Source organism: Mauremys mutica, chromosome 7 (genome assembly GCF_020497125.1).
Source record: "Mauremys mutica isolate MM-2020 ecotype Southern chromosome 7, ASM2049712v1, whole genome shotgun sequence".
Classification (NCBI taxonomy): domain Eukaryota; kingdom Metazoa; phylum Chordata; order Testudines; family Geoemydidae; genus Mauremys; species Mauremys mutica.
The window spans coordinates 107,595,223-107,617,662 of record NC_059078.1 but is presented as its reverse complement, the minus strand read 5'-3'; the positions used below and the strand labels follow the sequence as shown (position 1 = coordinate 107,617,662).

General features: G+C 46.2%; 1 protein-coding gene across 6 annotated transcripts in view; it reads right to left on the bottom strand.

Moving 5' to 3' along the window:
- Positions 1 to 289: 289 nt before the first annotated feature.
- The window catches only part of C7H10orf90 (chromosome 7 C10orf90 homolog), a 169,161-nt gene continuing 147,010 nt past the window's right edge, over positions 290 to 22,440 (bottom strand). For all 6 annotated transcript variants that reach the window (XM_045023697.1, XM_045023698.1, XM_045023699.1 and 3 more), the window contains 3 exons: positions 12,635 to 12,698; positions 2,942 to 3,041; positions 290 to 1,169 (listed from right to left, as the gene is read on the bottom strand). In XM_045023697.1, the coding sequence (XP_044879632.1) occupies positions 1,131 to 1,169; positions 2,942 to 3,041; positions 12,635 to 12,698 (203 nt within the window). In that variant the 3' untranslated portion in view covers positions 290 to 1,130. The remainder of the gene's footprint in view (positions 1,170 to 2,941; positions 3,042 to 12,634; positions 12,699 to 22,440) is intronic.

Here is a 22,440-nt window from a genome sequence, read left to right as displayed (position 1 = left end):
TGGTCCCAAATCTCAATCTAAATTAGGAGTTTAGAAGCTAAGGGTCAAATTCTGATCTCCTTCACATGAATACAAATCAGCAGTTTACTTCACTGAAGTTAATGGAGTTACTTCTGATTTACATTGGTGTACTTAAGATGAGAATTTTGCCCAATAAATGTATAATAATCCTAATAGATAGTTTGTTCTCACAGTAGGATTTATGACACAATGAAGACCTCTTTATTAATACTAAGCCATGATTTTGTAAATGCTTTGAAATAATATAAAAAAGATCGCATTTGGATTATTACATTTGTTTATTCCATTTGATATGAAAATTGGTAGATTTTACTTCCAAAATGTACAAATAAAGATTTAAATATTATTGGAGGAAACATTACAGATGTTTTTAATTATGTAATCTTTACACACACGTATTTCTTGGTGGAAACCACTGCATGGGTCTGCACCACTTCTTAATATGCCATTTCTATAAATACTTTATGCTCATAGAAGCAAACAGAATTATATGTTATAGTGAAGAACATTATTATTACTGAGGTTCTAAATATTGCTTTCTACAAGGTAACCCTGCTATTTGGGTTCAGTACATAAACAGGAATGAACTCCTTCAGAGCACTAAAATATTGGTCCCTTTTGGTGCATTAACCATTAATTTAAAACTGCTGCTCATATGATTGTGGTAATGCCATTTCAGCTAGTTTCTAAACATAACAAATAATGATATTCATTTTTCTAGGATTTTACTCTCAGGAAATCAATGAGTAGAATACTTTGGAAAAATAAGTTTCCTATGTCTTGAAAACCCAGTTCTATTGCTAAAACGGCATATATATTTAAAAGGTGAAAATAAATACCATTGTAATCCAATGTTTGCATAAAAGTTTCTTAAAATTATTTTCTCTGGGTAAACCAACTATAAGATGATAGTCCTAAAGCAGTTTGCTCATTTATAGATTCTCTCTTGGTTATTTGGAAGTTTCATTCAAATCCTACTGAAGTACAAATTATCTTCCTTTACATAGATAGTTGAAGGTAAGAAAGATGTCTCCAGGTAATTAAGATAATGCTAAATTTTATGTCTTATCTAATAGTCAAAGACATTCAAGATCCAATGGTCTCCTTTGTCACTCCGTATTTCTTTGAAGAAGCTGGTCCAGTAGTTGCTAGTGGGTAAAAATAAGAACAAACCTTTAGGTCACAATTTAGATGCGTGGTTGGGACATACAGAAGAAGCCACAGTGACCACTATAATTAAGGGTTGCATTAACAGTTTCCATTCTAATCTACTGACTTCAGTCACTTGAAACTTTCACCCTTCAGCCACATATGTTCCTGGTTCAGTCTCTCCTTAACAGGCATTCTGTGTGTATGTAAAACTGTTGATATTTGAGTATGACAGCAGTGAATAAACAATATCTTCCTATTATAAAAAATTCTCATGACTCCTCATGTTTGAAAAGTTCTAGTGTCAAAATAGCTGGGGGTAGAGAACTGAAAGATACAACTCTGCACATATCTGTACTAACCTTTTTGTCTCTGGTTCTCCCATTGCACCATGTCCACATGCAGCAGTGCTCACAAACATTTTAGGTCTTTTGGAGTGTTGCATCTATCTATCCCATGGTTCCTAGCAAAGCTCCCTGGAACAGGTTGGGATGTCTATGGCATATAATCTCTATTTGCACCTCCTGATATTTTTCATTTATCCCATTGGATACTTGATCTCTGTGCAGGACAGAGGCATCAACACTAAGGTGACCAGACAGCAAATGTGAAAAATCAGGACAGGGAGTGGGGGATAATAGGAGCCTATAAAAGAAAAAGACCCAACAATCACGACTGTCACTATAAAATTGGGACATCTGGTCACCCTAATCAACATGAATCATGAGGCTATACCCTGCTAAATCCTTGCTTTTTCAAATTCATGGCAGAGAGTCACCAGTTTCCACATAAATGCCTGCCAGAGCAACTCTGGACCTGGAGGCTTGGGATAATGAACTCTGACATCTTTGACTAGTGGCTGTTGAGGAGGTAAGGAGTTTGGTTTCATTATTTCATAAATGTACTCATTTTTATTATCATTTAACGTGTATATTGCATTGTTTTAGTTTTTCTTCCTCTTTTTGCTTTGTTTTGTAACTGCACTAATTTTTCCTCCTCTCTTGCATTTCCTTCTACTAGCCAGAGATGGGATCCAGATGCTTTAGACAGGGGTGTAGAGATAGGGTTTCCCTTTGAGCCCACCATCCAGGGGAGAAAAGGGTGTGACCAGTAGTATTGGACTACAATGGTGAAATGGAATGGTCCAGTGGTTAGGGCACTGGCATGGAAATCAGAGACCCAGGTTCACTTCCATGTGTGATCTTGGGCAAGTCACTTAAATACATTTTGAAGACCTGGGTTTAGGAGTCTAACTCCCATTGATTTCTCCTTTGAGGAGCTGGTCTTAGTCTCTCAGGGTATGTCTACACTGCAACAAAACACCTGTGACTGTCCTGTGTCAGCTGACTTGGGCTTGAGCTGCAAGGTTAAAACACTACAATGTAAATGTTCGGGCTCAGGCTGGAGCCTGGGCTCCTGGACCCCCACCCCCACACAGGGTCCCTGAGCCCAAACATCAACACTGTAATTTTATAGGCCTCTAGCCTGAGCCATACAAGCCTGAGGCAAATGACATGGGCCAGCCATGTGTGTTTTGTTGCAGTGTAGACATAACCACTGTGTTTCAGTTTCCAGTCTGTATAATGGAAATAATAGCACTTCCCTACCTCACAAAGGTGGTATGAGGATAAATACATTAAAGATTGTATAGAAATGCATAAAATACATAGGTAAGTGGATTTACTTGGGGGTTATGGGACCAGAGGTATGATTTTAGTGCAGTAGGGCACAGTTATAATCAAATTAGGCCTATTCACAATGGAACCATTACCTTTTTGAAGACCTCCACCCGTAGTCTGTTGCTCTGTATGATGATTCGTTTCTGTTTTTCTTCTTCTTTCTTTTTCACTTCAGGCAAGTTATTATAAATCCTGGCATAAATTCAGAATATAAATTTTAACATATCATTCTACAGTGTCACCACTAACTTAATTTTTCAAAGTGGAAAAAATTCTTCTAGGCGATCACTGGTGGTATTATGCATTTGTAAATATCTGAATTAGATTTCATACAGGTATCTATTAGCAATAGCACTGGTATCACAATGAAAGATTTTGAACTGAGAAACTTGAGAAATTGTCTTTATTCTGAAATGATCAAATGAAAGTAGAGGGCCAGGTTATTTCAGCTACGTCTGTGCAATTCTAGAGTAACTTCACTGAGCTCAGTGGAGATCATCTAGATTTATAGCAGTGTAACTGAGACAAGAATCTGGCCCATAAGCTTGTTGTAGATATATCACACTACAGATTCCAAGCAATAACCTTCAGTGATTACTAAAAAATGTGTAAGAAAAATAAAATGATGATTATATGAACTGATAAGTTTTTCTCACTGTGATCCTTTCACCAGAAAACAAAATTGTCAATTCTTAATGTAATTGCAGTTCTTGGTTACAATCATAAAATTAATGTTGGGTCTGATCCTTTTCCCGTTGCAGTCAGTGGCAAAATTCCCATTGACTCAAGTGGGAGCAAGATTAGGCCCTCTAACAAATATCTTGTTACTTAGCAATTCTCCTCTTTGTGTGTATTCTGATCTAAATCACAAGTATTCAGATTTAATTAGTTTAGTGGACTATAAAGCTTTCCTTTTCCCCCTCAACCTATTTTGCACTATAGAGTCCATATAGCCGCCTATTCTGGCTTATAATTATGAGTAGTGTTTTATTTTTAAGGACAGTGGGACAGATTCTGATCTCTGTGACATTAGGGTACATTTAGAAAAACTCCTTGACATCACTTTGCATTTTTCATTGTTGTAAATGACTATATAAAGTGCAAGGCAATGGAAGATCAGACCCCTAAGTATCTAATAAATTGCAGTCTTTGCTAGGATCTGTGCTGTGGTCAAGATTTAAAAAAATTAGTGACTCTGCCTTCAGTTTTTGGGTGCACAACTTAATCCACCTTAAAGAGGCCCGATTTTCAGAGGATGAATGAGTGAGTGCTTGGTGAAAATCAGGTCCTTTTAAGGTGCCTCAAGTTGGGCCTTCAAAATCACTAGTCATTATTAAAAATCTTGACCTATACTCCTCTGCAGAAAGACAGTTCTCACTACTGGAGAAAAAAGATTCCTTATTCACATTCAGTGCTTACCTAAGGCCTGGTCTACACTAGGACTTTAATTCGAATTTAGCAGCGTTAATTCGAACTAACCGCTCAACCGTCCACACCAGGAAGCCATTTAATTCGAACTAGAGGGCTCTTTAGTTCGAATTTGGTACTCCACCCCGGCAGGTGGAGTAACGCTAAATTCGACATGGCTAGTTCGAATTAGGCTAGGTGTGGATGGAAATCGAACTTAGTAGCTCCGGGAGCTATCCCACACTGCACCACTCTGTTGACGCTCTGGACAGCAGCCCGAGCTTGGATTCTCTGCCCAGCCACACAGGAAATGACCCGCGAAAATTTGAATTCATTTTCCTGTCTGGGCGGTTTGAATCTGACGTTCTGGTTGCACATCGGGGCGAGCTCCGCAGCACCGGCAGCAATGCAGAGCTCTCCAGCAGAGGAGTTCATGTAATCTCTGAATAGAAAGAGGGACCCGGCATAGACTGACCGGGAACTCTTGGATCTGATCGGTGTGTGGGGCGAGGAGTCTGTGCTTTCGGAGCTGCGCTCCAACGAACGGAATGCAAAGACCTACGAGAAGGTCTCCAAAGCCATGATACAGACTGAGGATACAGCCGTCATGCAACGCAGCGCCGCGTGAAAATCAAGGACCCCAGGCAAGGCTACCAAAAAATCAAAGCGGCCAACGGACGCTACGGAGCCTGCCACCACTGCCCCACCAGTGACCATGGACTCTGATGATGGGACAGTGTCGACGGACAGTTCCTCGACGATGTTCACGGACGGGGAAGATGAGGAAGGGTTTGTGGAGGACGAGGCAGGCGACAGCGCTTACAACGCTGGTTTCCCCGACAGCCAGGATCTCTTCATCACCCTCACGGAGATCCCCTACCAACCCTCCCCGGCCAGGAACCCGGATCCTGAATCAGGGGTAGGAGCAGTCGGTAAGTGCTTTAACCATGTTAACTTTTATTCTTAATATAACAGGAATCTGAAGTGTGTGAAAAGGAGGTCTCTGTATATATGGTGATAGAACAGAAATCCTCCTGGGAGAACGCCACGAAGCTCTCCTGCCGTTAATCGATAAGCATCAGCAGGAGGTTCCTGGGGAGAGCTGCCTTATTGGGTGCTCCGTGATAGCACACTTTTCCGCGCGAGGCTTTCATGCGGTATTCAGGGAGCACTGCCTCCCAGAGCACGGCTGCATAGGTCCGTGGTTCGTGCTAGCTTTCACGCAGCATGCGCTCTCTATCTCCTTCAGTGCCTGTCCTCACGGTGATCTCGCTCGGAGACTCCTGCATCTAAGTAGGGGAAGAAATGTTACGTTACGCCTGGTCCAAAGTATTTTTAATAAATAAACGGACAGACGGCATAGCACAGACTCAGCACGCAGCTGCGTGACGAGCGTAACGGAAAGCCAAAGAATCAAATGGACGCTCATGGAGGGAGGGGGGAACGAGGACGCAAGGTATCCCACAGTTCCTGCTGTCTCCGAAAAGCATTTGCATTCTTGGCTGATCTCCAAATGCTTCTAGGGTCAAACACAGTGTCCGCGGTGGGACGGGGCATAGCTCGGCAATTTACGCACCCCCCCGACCCCCAGAAGTTAAAGGGAAAACAATCCTCTGTTGACTCTTTTACATGTCACCGTATCTGTACTGAATGCTGCAGATAGACGCGATGGTGCAGCACTCAACACCAACATCCTTGCTCCCCCCACGCTATGGATGGCTGATGGTACAAAACGATGGAAATCCATCCTCATCATCAGCCTATTGGCACATGGGGCAGTGCAAAAGGGCTGGTAACCATGACAACCGTACCAACTTGCTTGGGACCGGTCGGTCAAGGCCGCCTGTTGCTAATTTTTCATGGTAGATGGTGCAGTATGGCTGGTAACCGTCCTCATCATTGCAACAGGGGGCTGAGATCCATCAGCCCCCACCCTTCATTGTAAAGAAAAGATTCAATTGCCCCTGGACTAGCAGAGGGATGAGTGGCTCCCTCCTCCACACCCCTTAATGTCATCTCTGGACTATCATTGCAGCTGGAGGCTTCCTTCCACTCATTTCTCACAAACGACTACCTGTGTCTATATGCATTCTATATTACTTCATCACACAAGTGGGGGGACAATGGTACTGGAACCCAGGAAGGCTGGGGGAAGAACGGAATGAACAGCTGGGGTTGTTTCAGGAGCACACCCTGTGAATAGCGTTCAGCTCAAAATTTATGCAGGATTGGACAGAGAGCAGCTGTGGTCTCTGGTTGTATGATACAGTGGTTCTCTAGTACACTTGCACATAATCTAGGCAGGACTGATTCTATTTTTAGATACCCAAAAAGGAGGGATTGACTCGGGGAGTCATTCCCAAATTTTGCTTTTGCGCCCCTGGCTGATCGACCAGGGGCACTTATGACAGCACCAAATGGCGCAGTGCAAAAGGACAGGTAACCATGACCATCTTATTACCGTCTTCTTACCAGTTCATGGTATGGTAGACGGTGCAGTATGCCTGGTAAGCATCGCTGCTGTCATGCAAAAGCATAAGCATGCTGCTGTGTAGCGCTGCTGGTCCGCCTCTATCAGCGGCATACAGTACACATACGGTGACATACACAAAAGGCAAAATAGGGTCCATTGTTGCCACGCTATGGCGTGTGCCAGGGCATTTCATGGAAAACGTGATCGAAATGATTGTCTGCCCTTGCTTTCCCGGAGGAAGGAATGACTGGCGACATTTACCCAGAATCCACCGCGCAAATGATTTGTGCAACAGCAGGCACAGGGGTTCTCAACAAAAAATTCACAGAGACAGCCTAGACTCAGTTAATTGTTCGCAAAAAAGTATCATTGCAAGGAATTAACTAACTGTTTCCCATCTCACAGCTTCCACTGTCTCCAGACCTTCCACAGCATCCACCTCGCAGAGGCTGGCGAAGATTAGGCGGCGAAAGAAAAAGACAAGGGACACGATTTTCGATGAATGTGTGGGCTGCTACCTAGCCGAGGCGGACCAGCAGAGGCAGTGGAGGGAGAAAGTCTCTCTGTACCAGCGCTCACACAGCGAATGGGAGGAGAGGTGGCGTGAGGAACACAAGCAGGCGACTCAAGCAATGCTTGTACTACTGAGGGAGCAAACGGACACGCTCCGGCGACTTGTGTATGTTCTGCAGGTCCGCTGCAGGACAGAGCCCCCGGCAGTATCTCTGCAACCGCCCTCCCCCGCCACAAAGTCACATACCCCCCTCACCCTAAATAACCAGGAGGATGCCCGCCCTGGGCCGTGAATACTGTCACTGCACCCCAGCAGAGTGCTCAAGTAACCAAAAGCTCTCATACCCTACGTTTGCATAAGTCCTTCCCTTCCGGACTCAAACAAGTCCCAATCCCAGTCCCATCCCATAACTGTGTACTTAAGTAATAAAAATACTTTGCTGTTAAGTACTGTTTCCGTCATGTTTCCTCACTGAAGACTGTGTTTGAATGGGGTGCGTGGGGAAGTGCGTTGCTAATTGCATAGGACAGGCACCTTTCGCAGGGTACAGACACGGGGCCGGATCAGCAGCGGGTAACACACACAGTGCAGTCAGCAGGCACCGTGGTCGGTATGGGAGGTGGTTTCCAGGTTCTGTGTGGGCGGTGGGGATGTGACTTTTTAGCGGGGGAGGTCGGGTACAGATCTTATACAGCGGTCCTTGTTGTGGACCGCTGAGTCACGCAGCAGAGGAATCTGTATCCGTCCTCCTCCGCCACAAGGCCACATAGCCGCCCGCACACAGAATCCCAAAAAGGAGGGATGGCAGGCTCCGTTGAAACAAGCAGTCCGGCAATGCGGACCGCTGTAGGAGCAGGAGCCTGTCATTCCTTAAGTTTAGAGGCGGTCTTTACATCAGCGCACACTCTACCCACCGCAGTCTGCGTTCCAGTTTCGACCCTTTAACGAAAAGTCATGAATAAAGAAACCTCTCCTCAGTAACAGTGTGACATGTATTTTATTTTTACACGTGTCTTGGAAGTGGAGGAAACGGGGAGAACGGGGTATTTAACCGAAGAGGAGAGTCAACAGTAACTGGGTAAAGAAACAGGGGCAGGTTCAGCTTCTCTGTAAAGAAACTGAACAGTCACAGGTCACGCTGCTCGCTGCTCGCTGGTATTTGAAGAGTTCCTTGTCGCTGTCCCAGGCGCCTGTATAGGGCTTCATGAGCAAGTGCATTAGCGGGCAGGCTGGGTCACCGAGGATTACTATAGGCAAATGCACATCCACAACAGTTATTTCGTGGTACGGGAAGAAACTACCTTCCAGCAGGCGTCTGAGCAGCCCACAGTTCCTGAGAACACATGCATCAGGAACCTTGCCCGGCCATCTGACGTTCATGTTGGTAAAACGTCCCCTATGGTCCCCCAGTGCTTGCAGAACCATTGAAAAGTAGCCCAATTTCTCAGCAGCTGAATGTGGAAGAGGTGGACGATAAAGTGCGAGGAGGAGAAAACGGCGAGGATCGCAGCGGGCTCCATGCTTGCAGTGCTGTGGCGTCCACGCTTTCACTGACCAGAAAAGTGCACGAACAGATTGCCCGCAGGCGCTTTCAGGGAGGGAGGGAGTGAGGGCGTGATTGACGGTTCAATGACGACAGTTACCCAAAACCACCCTCGACACATTTTTTCCCCCAGCATGCACTGGGGGGAAATCCCAGAATTCAAATGGGCAGCGGGGACTGCGGGAACTGTGGGATAGCTTCCCACAGTGCACCGCTTCGAAAGTCGACGCCGGCCCCGTGAATGTGGACTCAGAAGTTCGAATTAGTGTATTTAGTATGGATACACAAATTCGACTTCATAAGGTCGAATCCACAAATTCGAATTAAGTAGATTCGAAATAGTCCTGTAGTGTAGACAAGGCCTAAGAAATTAACTCCTGCTGCTAACAAGAAAATGCACTGGATTGTTTATGGTAGATGAAGAATAATAATGGATATGGCAGAAGATGGAGAAAGCAGCCTGCAGAATAAGAGCCCCAAAGGAATATTCGGCAGGATGTGGTGCAAACTTCATTGTGAGAAGTGAAATTAGGTATTACAGAGCTGAAACTTCTGGTATATTTTGAGGGCTACAATGTATGCACAATATTACCACAAATCTCTAAAATGTTAATAAACAGATTTGAAGAAATAACATTTAGTAAATTACTAAAGACCATCAGATATGTGAGACCAAGTGGAGCATTATAGGCCACAAAGTAAAGACAGAAGCCTCCCAAATTATACCCCTTCTCAGAGGCCAGCCATAATTGCACTCCCTATGCTCTCTGAGCGCAGCGATGCTCCCTGCCATCACCTCCAGGGCACTAGATACCCCAAAAAGGGGTGGGAGGAGGCAGAACCAAGACCTACACACACTGGGCAGAAGAACTGGTGTCCATCCAAGGCAGTGTAAGCTGCACTCCATAAAGGGGGATAGTAGAGGGTGTGTTCTCTCCTCCCTCTCTTTCAGTGCTCATGAGAGTCCCCAGAAGCATTGTTGCTCCCTGCAGTAGAAGGCCTCCTGTTGCTTCTGCTAGGACAGTACAGCTCCACACCCAGGGCTGGTGTAACCACTAGGCAAACTAGGCGGCCGCCTAGGGCGCCAAGATTTGAGGGCACCAAAATGCAGTGCCCAAAATGTTCTGGATGCTCACCCGGTGCCGGTTAAACATGTAACCCTCTTCCTGCCGCTGTGAGAGGGGGTGCTGCGACTTTGATCAGCTCCGGCCGGCCAGGCAGTGATGTCATTCCTCCTCTGGCCGCCAGGGGTGCTGTGCTGCTCCCTGCTGCTCTGGCTCTGCCCCAGGGCCCCCACCCCTGCTCAGCCCCGCCCTGCCCCCACTCCCCTGAGCTCTGCAGCAGGGCCAGGCCTGCACTCACCAGCAGGGGGGGGGGCGAGGGGGCGAAAGCAGAGACCCGGCCCCAGCTGCGCCACCGGGGAGTGCTGGGGGGTGGTTCCCCCCTACCCTCCAAGCCAGCCCCACCCCCCTGAGGGGGCCTTGCCACCCCCCGCTCCCCCCCCCCACAGAGGCCTGGGGCACCACACCCCCCACCTGGGGGCTGCGTAGGGCCCCAGAATATCTAGGGACGGCCCTAGTACCCGCCACCCTGCCCGCAGCCAGCCCCACACCCCGTCTCCAGCCAGCCCCTGCCGCACCCTCTCGCCCAAAGCCAGCTAGCCCCACACCCCGTCTCCGCCAACCCCTGCCGCACCCCCTCCCCAGCCTCCTGCCAGCCCCACACCCCGTCTCCAGCCAGCCCCTGCCGCATCCTCTCGCCCAAAGCCAGCCCCACACCCCGTCTCCAGCCAACCCCACACCCCATCTCCAACCAGCTCCGCATCCCCTGCCCTGCCCAAAGCCAGCCAGCCCCACACCCCGTCTCCAGCCAGCCCCTGCCGCATCCTCTCGCCCAAAGCCAGCTAGCCCCACACCCCCTGTCTCCAGCCAGCCCCTGCCGCATCCTCTCGCCCAAAGCCAGCTAGCCCCACACCCCCTGTCTCCGCCAACCCCTGCCGCACCCCCTCCCCAGCCTCCAGCCAGCCCCACACCCCCATCTCCAGCCAGCCCCTGCCAAACCCCCTTGCCCAAAGCCAGCCCCACACCCCGTCTCCAGCCAACCCCACACCCCATCTCCAACCAGCTCCGCATCCCCTGCCCTGCCCAAAGCCAGCCAGCCCCACACCCCGTCTCCAGCCAGCCCCTGCCGCACCCTCTCGCCCAAAGCCAGCTAGCCCCACACCCCCTGCCCTGCCCACAGTCAGCCCCACACCCCGTCTCCAGCCAGCCCCTGCCGCACCCTCTCGCCCAAAGCCAGCTAGCCCCACACCCCCTGTCTCCGCCAACCCCTGCCACACCCCCTCCCCAGCCTCCTGCCAGCCCCACACCCCCTGGCTCCAGCCAGCCCCTGCCACACCCTCTCGCCCAAAGCCAGCTAGCCCCACACCCCGTCTCCGCCAACCCCTGCCGCACGCCCTCCCCAGCCTCCAGCCAGCCCCACACCCCCGTCTCCAGCCAGCCCCTGCCAAACCCCCCTGCCCAAAGCCAGCCCCACACCCTGTCTCCAACCAGCTCCGCATCCCCTACCCTGCCCAAAGCCAGCCAGCCCCACACTCCCATCTATAGCCAACCCCTGCTGCACCCCCCTGCCCGAAGCCAGACAGCCCCACACCCCGTCTCCAGCCAGCCCCTGCCGCACCCTCTCGCCCAAAGCCAGCTAGCCCCACACCCCCTGCCCTGCCCACAGTCAGCCCCATACCCCGTCTCCAGCCAGCCCCTGCCGCATCCTCTCGCCCAAAGCCAGCTAGCCCCACACCCCCTGTCTCCGCCAACCCCTGCCGCACCCTCTCCCCAGCCTCCTGCCAGCCCCACACCCCCTGTCTCCAGCCAGCCCCTGCCAAACCCCCCTGCCCAAAGCCAGCCCCACACCCTGTCTCCAGCCAACCCCACACCCCATCTCCAACCAGCTCCGCATCCCCTGCCCTGCCCAAAGCCAGCTAGCCCCACACTCCCATCTATAGCAAACCCCTGCCGCATCCCCCTGCCCGAAGCCAGACAGCCCCACACCCCGTCTCCAGCCAACCCCTACCGCGCACCCCTGCCCAAAGCCAGCCAGCCCCACACCCCGTCTCCAGCCAGCCCCTGCCGCACCCCCTGCCCAAAGCCAGCCAGCCCCACACCCCATCTCCAGCCAGCCCCTGCCGCACCCCCCCTGCCCGAAGCCAGCTAGCCCCACACCCCGTCTCCATCTAATCCCTGCCGCGCACCCCCTGCCCGAAGCCAGCTAGCCCCACACCCCCTGTCTCCATCCAGTCCCTGCCGCACCCCTGTGCCCAAAGCCAGCCAGCCCCATACCCTGTCAGGTTATTCATTTATTTTCATTAAATATGTAGACTAAATATTGAAATTAATAAATTTTCAAGCTGAATATGTATTAATTCTAATGAACGATGCCACATTATGCAGTATTCATTTTTGAAAGTTTATAATAAGTGATGCTCCGGGAGTGGGGGGGGGGGGACACAAGGTGGAAGTTTCGCCTAGGGCGCAAAATATCCTTGCACCGGCCCTGTCCACACCATCCACTAAGTAGGGCTACAGCTCCTATCCACTTAAGCCATTTTATGGGGAAGAACATTGCCCATGTTTGTGCATATTGCACAAGGCATGATATACCAAGGCATGATATAGTTGGGTTTGGTCCTGCTTTGAGCAGGGGGTTGGACTAGATGACCTCCTGAGGTCCCTTCCAACCCTGAGATTCTATGATACCACACACCCAAGATTAAGATGCTAATTAGGAAGTGCAGAGTCTTGGCACTGGATCCCAGGGAATCCCAGTGAATTCTAAACCGAAATGTTTTGTACCTTTTAGATCTCATCTGCATCTCCTTCTCCGAAATGAACCTTTCCTTTGGTTTGAACAGGTTATCTAATAAAAGAAACATATAGTTAATTTCTGAGGAATCTTTATTTAGCATGTTTTAATGAAACAATAACAGCACTGTTTTCCCTAAATTCATTCACATGGTGTTATTTCTTATTAAATCATTGCTGACCTACTGCCTGATCCAGCTTGCATTGAAGTCTAAGGAAAGACTTCTGATGACTTCATCTGGAGTTGAATTAGACCCTTAAGCTGCCCTTTAGAGTATGAAGGATGGATAAGACCTATTGCCACCAGCCTTATTACATGGTTCATTTATTTTAAATGGATATAACTTTTGTCACTGTCACAAGCAGTAGTGCATACCTCCAATTCAAGCCATAAACCAGCTGATGATTAGTCTGGCATAAGATGCCCTATTTTTATGTCATTCTTTCTTGCCGTTAGAGAGCGCAAGTGACTGATTCTCCATTGCCATGCATCTTCTGTAGTAAATTACATTTTAGCAAAGTGGGTCAGATCCTCTGCCAGTGTCAACTGATTTACACCTGCAGAAACTTGGCCCAGTGGGTGCAATTCTGATTTGACAGTTTTACACCCACTTTGCACAGGTGTAAATAGCTGCACAAGGCAGTGGAGAATCAGTCTCAGGAGTCTTTGCTGACAAGATATGAGGAGACTCTCACAACAACCTCAGCCAGCACTTCCCTGGTCAAGGGGAAATAATTATGGATCAAAATGGTTAGTTTGATTTCTAAAATGTTAGGTAATTTTGATATTCTTCCTTCATAAATTCTTACTAATGCAAAGTAATGGTAGGCAATTTAACCCAGCCACCTTCCCTGCTCTTGAGTCCTGCCTGTTGACAGCAACTTTAAATTCTGCCCTATTGTACATGTGTGTTACAATTTTATAATAACTCTACTATCCCCGAGGCTTTTAGTAGCAGGGTGGCTGAGCAGTCATCCCACTTGTATCAGGAATTGGTTCATGATTTGGGGGTAATAACCTTACATCTATTACAGGAGTGTGAATGTGTTTACAGGGGAAAGAGAGGAAGGACTCCTTCCTGCAGTGGGAAGGTATTTTAAGTATTGTATTGGAAGGGTCAGGAGAAGAGACAAACATTACGCAAGACATTATTATAAAAGTACAGGATGCAGCAAACACAGCAGAATGTAATCCAAATAATTGAAATTTAAAACCCAATATTTTACAAATTATTGTATCAGAAAACATTGCTACATATCATTGAAAAGCTGGATCCTTATATCATGAGTTTCTAGATCCTCACTGGGCCTTGGACCCATGGTTTTTTTGTTTGTTTGTTTTTTAAAGACCATCACAGGGTATTTACTAGCAAGGGCAGAGCAGGGTGGATTTGATTTAAATCAAATTGATTTAAATCACTAGTCAGGAAGACTCGATTTAATCATGGTTTTCTATATAAAAGTGTATTCGTGTTGGATAGAACCTTAATACGTATTCTTCACAATTCAGAAATAGATGTAGGTTTCATTTTTAGAAGGTACACACTATACATTTTTAAACAGTGATTTATTTTGAAAAAACTTTTCAGATTAGTTTTACATCTATATCAGAAAATGAATGATTGTTTGGTTATTTCATTTACCAAAGGTAACTGAAGCAGATATTTATGAAGTCATTGGGAGGTGAACTATCTCCAATTCAACAGGTTAATCATTAATAGTTGGAGGATTTCCTTGTCATGCTGAATTAAAAGGAGAACATCACCAGACAGACATTTACATTGTTTTATTTAACTAAAACAACAACGTTAAGTATGCTGGATGTTTTTTTCTTCTATTGAACTAAAACAACAACGTTAAGTATGCTGGATGTTTTTTTCTTCAACAGCAACCATATAATATTTTAACAAAACAAGCATATGTCCCTCACTTCTCACATTTATCTCCAGACTTCTTCTCTTTGTCTAGATCTGTTCTGCCCCCAACAACTTTCTATTCATTGAACTTTTTGAAACTTTGCACTTTTAGAGAGAGGTAAGGGATTGACTCTGTGTACACAAATTTGCAGAGGGACAATAGAGTTGAGGTCTGTTATTTCTCACCTCTATATATTATTTATTTTAATACATTTTTGCTGTTAAGAAGCATGTTACTTCTGGAGAGACAAATCCACAGTTTGAGAATTGCATCTCTGATGGTATCTTCTAGACTAAACACTGAGTCCCAGTGGGTAGATAGAAAGATTAACCTAAATAATCTATACAGAAGCCTCTGGAACCCCATAAGGTTGGATCCCTAACCCAGGAACTATTGGAACTCATTTACAAAACTTTTCTTAAACATTACATGAATATATTCTCCCATACAATAGAATTAGAATTTATAATCCCTACTCCACGATGAGGTATTTTTGAGCTATAATGTATCTTAATTAAAACTATCTTTAGAGAGGTTTTTTCCTCAAAAAGCATTTTTATCAAAAATCTGATTTAAATTTAAAAAATCTGATTTTACTTTTTTTTAAATCATTTATTTTTATCCACCCTGGGTCAGGGTGATTTCAGTAATACAACTTTACTGAACCACTTAGAGGACCACTGGGACACTTAGGGCCCCTGATCCCTATCCCTCTATGTCCTCAGTGTTTTGTCATCAAAACTAGCTTTATTTATTTATGATAAACACATGCACATTACTTAATACCACTTCATATCAAAGGAATTTAGAAGACAGTATATTTCACAGTAAATGACAAATGTGCCTCTCTTCTGTCTCACTACAAATAAGATAAAATAATATTGAAGATAAAGAAATAAGTATTAAGTTCCAGAACTACTTGACACACAGGTCAGCTCAGAGCTGAGCCTGTATCCACTGCCCTGAGTACAGACCTTCCCCCTTCACATTCTGCTCCTAGCTTTTTAAGACACCACATATGTTTCACTGGTATTTATGGAGGTTGTCCCTGGCAACCAAACAGCCTAGAGCCATTTAAAGGGGCCACACCCAGCATCTCAATTACATTCAGTTTACTGAGGAGGAAAAAGCAACTTGTCTTTAAGAGCACTATCATTCGCATATCTGAGTTACAATGGAAGGAACAGTTCAGCAATTTCCCTCCTGAGCTGATACAGTTTTCAGAATGAAAGTTGTGCAAAAAGAAACTCCTCTATGCTTGAGAATTAACCCTTTTTCAAATGCTTTATAACTGGCAAAGAAACCTAGAAAAATTAGCCAAATAAATTTTAACTAAACTTAATCATATTGTATTACAAACTTTAAACAAACAATATCCCCCCACACATATGACGACATAATGTCTGATATGACCAAGCAAATCTTGGCACAGGATGGGGGCTGCAAAGTTACATGGGGCCACTTTGGCTCCTCATGTACCTTAGAGCTGCCTCACTGATGCTCCACATCCTCTAACCTGCAGAAGGTCACGTTAATCTTCTGGGGTCTTGTTAAGCCAGCGTTATAGCCCCTATGCAGTGGAAGGGTGCAAAGCAACACAGCGGAACTAAGAACTTGGCTGATCAGATATTTAAAAATAAAGGACAAACTTCCCTCCTCTGTGGTTGCACAGAACTAAGATGTGGGGCTCTTGTACAAAGGATTCATACCCCTGCACAGCACAGAGTCCAGCTTCAGGAGTGTTCCCTCCTCATTCCTGTGCAGAGCAGGAGACAGCCAAGGGAGGAGTGAAGGTGAGCCAGTAGCCCCAGCAATGGCCTTGATTGTCCTACACTGAGCCTTCCTGAACAAAATCAAATCTGGCTTGGGGCAAGCAGTGGATTTGGCCTGATCAGATGAATAATGTCATTTGGGTGCACAGAGCATTTGCTCACATAACTCCCTATACCTCAAGATATATTGCGGAAACCTCTAATTTTTTGCCTGGAGAGTGGTGGTTTTCTAACTGCTTGGACAAAAATCATCTCTTAAAAGGTTTTACTTTTTTAATAAAAAGTTATGTTAGTGACATTTCCAGCCAGCAAGCTGGAAAGGCTTCCTTCCAGATTCCCACCCATGGAACACAGTGAAGAAATGTCAGCTGGCTTCAGACTAACCAAGCTCCTGCCAGGAGCTTTGGGCTCCCCATCCCGGAGTGCAGTGAAGACAACAACAGCTGGCTTCATCTCTTCAGAAAGCAGTTAATGTCCAGTTAGGTTTCACCTGAGGACTGGCTAATTTCTAAGGGGTGGTTGGTCAGTAATTGTAAGAAGAGGAAGGAGAAGTTCCTGTAGGTGGGAGATGAAGTTAGGCTGGGACTCATATTTATGTGTCTACTCCAGCCATGTCCCCCAGCCTACATAAGCTTTTTCCGCAAATGCCATTTACATACTATTCCCTCAGGTTATGAAATGGCAGAAGAGCTGCAGCTTGAACTGGGAGATCAGGCCAGCACCAAGCTGCTTCTTTGCAGGGAAGCAGGGCCACCAGCAGGGGAGAGATGGACATGGAGAATAAGGCTGCCCACCTGCTCAAGTGGTGAGGGATAAGGCTTTTTCTTCAGGGACTATTGAGGAAAGGAGTAAACTATTCCTCAGTGCCTCAGCACATAATGCTGGGAACAAGCATAGGGTACAAGAGGGTGTGCTCTGAAATGCAGGCCCATGACTTTTCTGTGACTTCTTAATAATAAGGTGAGGCTATTCTCTAATTTTACCACAAGTCAAGGTGACAAAATGGCCTACATGTTTGAATTACAGAGAATTGCCACAGAGGCAGCATGCAGGACTACAATTGTTAGTGTATACCTTCTATTGCTCTAGAGCAATAATCTCCAGCTGACCTAGGAGCTGTCTTGAAGGGCACTGGAACAAGACACAGCCAGCACACCTTGGCAGGAAAGAGAGGTTGCCATGGTAGAGGCTTATAAAGGAAGAATAAAAGGGGGAAAGCCTGAAAAACCTTCCCTGGAAGATAAAAAAAAAACTACCTTGCGTATAAAAATATCTGCTGCATAAGAAAACAGTCATAAGATTTATAATGCAATGTCATAGGCAAACCATGCAATACCCAGTCACTTGGCATCTCTCAACTAACTCTCAGGGCAATACTCAAGAGAAAAAAATAATGTAAAATATGGCTGTACAAAAAGGTTAAACCTTGTGGGATTGCACCAGGAGAAAATCTTAAAATCATTTAAAAAGAAAATGAAAAGCCAATGCAAATTATAGAGTACAAATAATATGTGCATAGTACTTAATTATTGTTAACATCCAAGCAGCAAAATACAGTTCCAAGTGGAAGTCTGCCATGCTGGCTCTTCAAAAGGGCAACCATGCTAAGAATTATAATAGCTGACCAAATGCATAATCAAGACCTGAATTAACATCCCTATTGAGCAAAGATCAAAGTAAGGCATAAGGTAGACAATGCACCAAGATGATAATAGCCAGCCTCTAAATTATGTTTGTTAGATTATTACAATTCAGCATCAGATTCATAGCTTTGATTTTTAATGTGAAAAATATTCAGGGCAGGGAAAAGTACTGATTTCTAAGATTGACAGCTATTCAGAGTTTTTGCTGAGAAATTCCACAGAAAAAATGTTACTATGAGAGGCTTCATCCATGTTTTATTCAAATCCTGTAAGACTGCTGAGATACTGGTATTTATAACAATACCATGCACAGCAGTGATTTATTTGTAACATTCCTTTAATGGGGTGAGGAAGCCACACCAAGGTCTTGAAGTTGCTAACCAAGATAAATAGCTCATCATCATCAATATATTTTTAACAAACGCTAATGCTAATCCCAGAGATGGATTAGAAGAAAAATACATTTCCTGGCTGGGAAGCTATTAAATGTTTAGACAGAGGACAGACAGTTTAGGAATGAGAAGAGTAGGAATAGGTTCCTTGGCTTCCCACATAGAAATAAATCACTGAGCCACTGAAATAGAGACAGAATGTACTGTGGGCTAGTTTCTGCCTACTGGTACATGGATGTGCCTTCCACTTACGAGTGGGAGCCCTAAAAATGTGAACACAGCTAGAATGTGACCCTGCATTGTATGTTGCCAGTAACTGAACAGAGAAATCCTGGTGTGGCACTTGCAGGTAGTTATACTCATGTGCTTCTCTCCTGTTCAACTAAAACAGGAATCCACCAAAAGCACATTGATCCTCCTTCACTGACAAATTAGCCCATTACTTCCACCAGTTCAGTGGTTTGACTTTCTTTAAAACTTCAGCAGCAAACATGTACTGCAGAATATTTTTTTTAATGTCTGGCACTGCACTATGCTGTCTATTGCAGAGATGCCGTTGAGTACATACAGACTTCATGGCTACTGCATTATATATCATTAGTCTGTGTGTCCATTTAAAAAAGAAAATTAACCCTGAACATAAAATGAATACATAGGCCAAATTCTGCTTAGTGACACCCATACCACCCTGCTAACCAAGGGAAGAATTTTTCCCTGTGGTGTTTTCAGAGTAGCCAGATTCAGATGTGCTGTACGTTATATGCCGGTCACCTGGTGCCAGGGAGTTAAAGCGTTTATCTTGACCAGGATTTAAAGGAGTGTTGTAAGAATATGTTAGCCAACTCATGCTAACACACACATTCTAAAGGTCTAGTGTGGACAACATGGTGGATACATTAACATGAGCTCCTGCTTAAGTTTCAACTCAACCAGCTAGCTCATGTTTAAGTCTACACTGCCTAGTGAATACTATGCCCTTAGAACACGTTCTACCAACACACTTTTTATCCTAGTCAAAACAAACCCTAAAGAAGTAGAAGAAAGTCTAATGGCCTGATTATCCTCTGCTGTGCAGCCTGTGTGGTCATTTACATCAGTGCAGAATGGATGAAGTGTAGGAGTAACATGCTACCATTTTGATATGGTGACAGTGGATAATCACTCCTAAACTGGTGTAATTTATATGGCAAAGGGCCAGAAGAAGGTGCAAGTTAAAGTGTGTAGGCCTGATTCTCTGCTTCTTCACTCCTTGTTAATCATTTCCCTCTGTACAAATTTGATCTGTGCACTGGATATCCATCCTCACTGGCCTTTCTTAACATGACAGGTCCAACAATGGGAGACTTCACCAGTTATCCTATAAAACCTGTCAAGTTTGTGAATGAAATCCAGATAGTGCCAATGTTATGCTAAAAGTTTCTGGGCCAAATTCATCCCTGGTGTAACTTCAGTGAAGTTACACCAGGGACAAATTCAGTCCCTGGTCCAAATTTACTAAGATCTTCTGGAGAGCTTAGCCCATAGGTCAGAAAACTTTGGAATAACAATTGTCTTGTACAGTATAGCACTCTGGGGCACTAGGTCCCAAGTGCTTCTCTCCCCTCCTCCCTTGAAGAGAAACTGCAGAGAGGAACAAGCTAGAAGGAACAGCTGCAGAAGCAGCTAAAGCAGGGATCTTTGGACATTCAGAGAACTTTCTACAGTTCTGACTGGACTTTCTCTGACCTGTGCTGATTGGCTGTTTGTGCCAATCCTCTCCCATCCCCTCCCTCACAGCCTTTTCACCTTAGCTTCACTGCCCACCTGCCCCTTACCCTCTTCTCCCCTCCCCTGTCCCTCTCACCCACTTCCTTCAATCCCCTCTCTACCTTCACTTGTCTTTCCATTTAGCTTATCCCCTCTTCCCTCCCCTAAATGTGGAACTAATGTGTGTCACCATCCCATTGTTCACTCTGCCTCTGTGTTCTACCCCTTCCCTCACTCTGTGTCTGCCTTGTCTATTTATGTTGTTAGCTCCTGGGGGCTGTGTTTGTACCGTGCCTAGCACAATGGAGCCCTAGTCTTGCTTGGCCCATAGGCACCACCATAATAAACATGGTTAATAATACAATAATAACAAAAATAGGTGGTTGCTGTTCTCAGTTAGATTTTCCTGAGCATACCCTAATCTGTATTCATCACTTTGGCTCCAAACTACTAGCAAGGTGCCAACAGTGTGAGTGATGCTGTTGCTAGCAATGAATAATGTCTGGGGGGGAAATCAGAGTCTTGACAAAATGGGAGTAATATACAACTTGCAATGGAAATGTGGCTGCAAACATTTAATCAACCAGCAATGCCACCTGAAGGCAGGCAGGCAGGCAGGCTGCATTACAATGGCTGTGTGATTGGTTGGTTGTGTGTGGGTTGTTTTGGGGTTTTTTTGGTCCATATTCTCTGATTACCATTGTCCACATTCCCTATTAAACCTATAATCTAAATGATAATCAGGTCTACACAGTTCTTCTCAGGACAGCCCAAACAAAAAAGCCTGTTTCCTACAGCCACTTTGAACATAGTTCAGGAGGTGTTCCATGCATTTGCTTCCAAAATACTTTTGAAGATAGAGAATTTGAGACTGACTGCTGGATATTAATAGAAATCAGCAGACATCTATTGAGGGGATGGACGGTAACTTTATGTTCTTCTTCGAGTGCTCATATCCATTCCAATTAGGTGTGTGCACGCTGCGTGCACGATCCTTGGAAGATTTTTACCCTAGCAACACTCGGTGGGTCGGCTGAGGCACCCCCTGGAGTGGCGCCCTTATGGCACTGGATATATGCCCCTGCTGACCCAGCGCCCCCTCAGTTCCTTCTTACCGCCCGTGACGGTCGTCGGAACTGTGGAGCGCGGCATAGCTGATCTCCACTCCCCTAGCTCTTTGCTCGTTTATACCTGTAGATAGTTGTTATAGTGTAGTTGTTAGTAGTTTCTAGTTGTAGTTAATAGTAGTTTTGTAGTTAGTGTATATAGTGATTGGAGGTAAGGGGCTTCTCCCATTCCCAGTAACTGGCCCATGCCTAGGTCTCCGGGCTTCAAACCCTGCTCAGCCTGACTCAAGCCCGGCCCCATGCCAAGATCTGGCACCGTCAATCCGAAGTGCGCCTCCAGCACTCGATCGACACGGCCCCGGCAAAGACTCCCGGCACCGGACGTCTCCGGCACCGTTACCAGCACGGCACCACTCGCTGTCTCCGGGAGCCAGGAAGCAGCACAAGCAACCTGCTGCTCCTGTACAGTTGCCGGCACTGCCTGTGCCCCCTTTGGAGCAGCATCCCATGCCGGACCGCCTCGCGAAGGCTCCAACTCTGGCACCATCCATTCTGGTGCCGCAAGCGCCATTGAGCAATACTGCCCCTCTTGAGGTGCCAGTACCTACCATCCTAGATTAACTCTTGTCCTTGAAGCAGCAAGGCCTAGCAGTTTCATTCATCAGAGTACACCTAGCAGCAATTTCGGCCTTCCACCCAGGTGAAAACAGGCGCTCGGTTTTCTCCAATCCCATGGTCAGCAGGTTCCTCAAGGGATTGGAACATCTGTACCTGCAAATTTGGCATCCGGCCCCTAGGTGGGACTCAACCTGGTCCTAACCAAGCTCATGGGTGCCCTGTTTGAGCCGATGGCCACTTGCTCGCTTCTGTACCTTTCCTGGAAAACAGCTTTCCTCGTTGCTATCACCTCGGCGAGACACGTGTCGGGACTTCAAGCCCTCACGTTGGACCCACCATATACAGTGTTTCAGAAGGACAAGGTACAGCTGCGACCACACCCTGCCTTCCTTCCTAAGGTGGTGTCTGCCTTTCATGTCAACCGAGACATCTTCCTTCCGGTCTTCTACCCGAAGCCACACGCTTCTTGTCAAGAGCAACAGCTGCATTCCCTAGATGTTCACAGGGCCCTCACCTTTAACATCGAATGAACGAAACCCTTTAGGAGGACGACCCAACTGTTCGTAGTGGTGGCAAACCGGATGAAGGGCCTCCCGGTCTCCAGACAGCGCATCTCGTTCTGGATTACATCATGCATCCGTG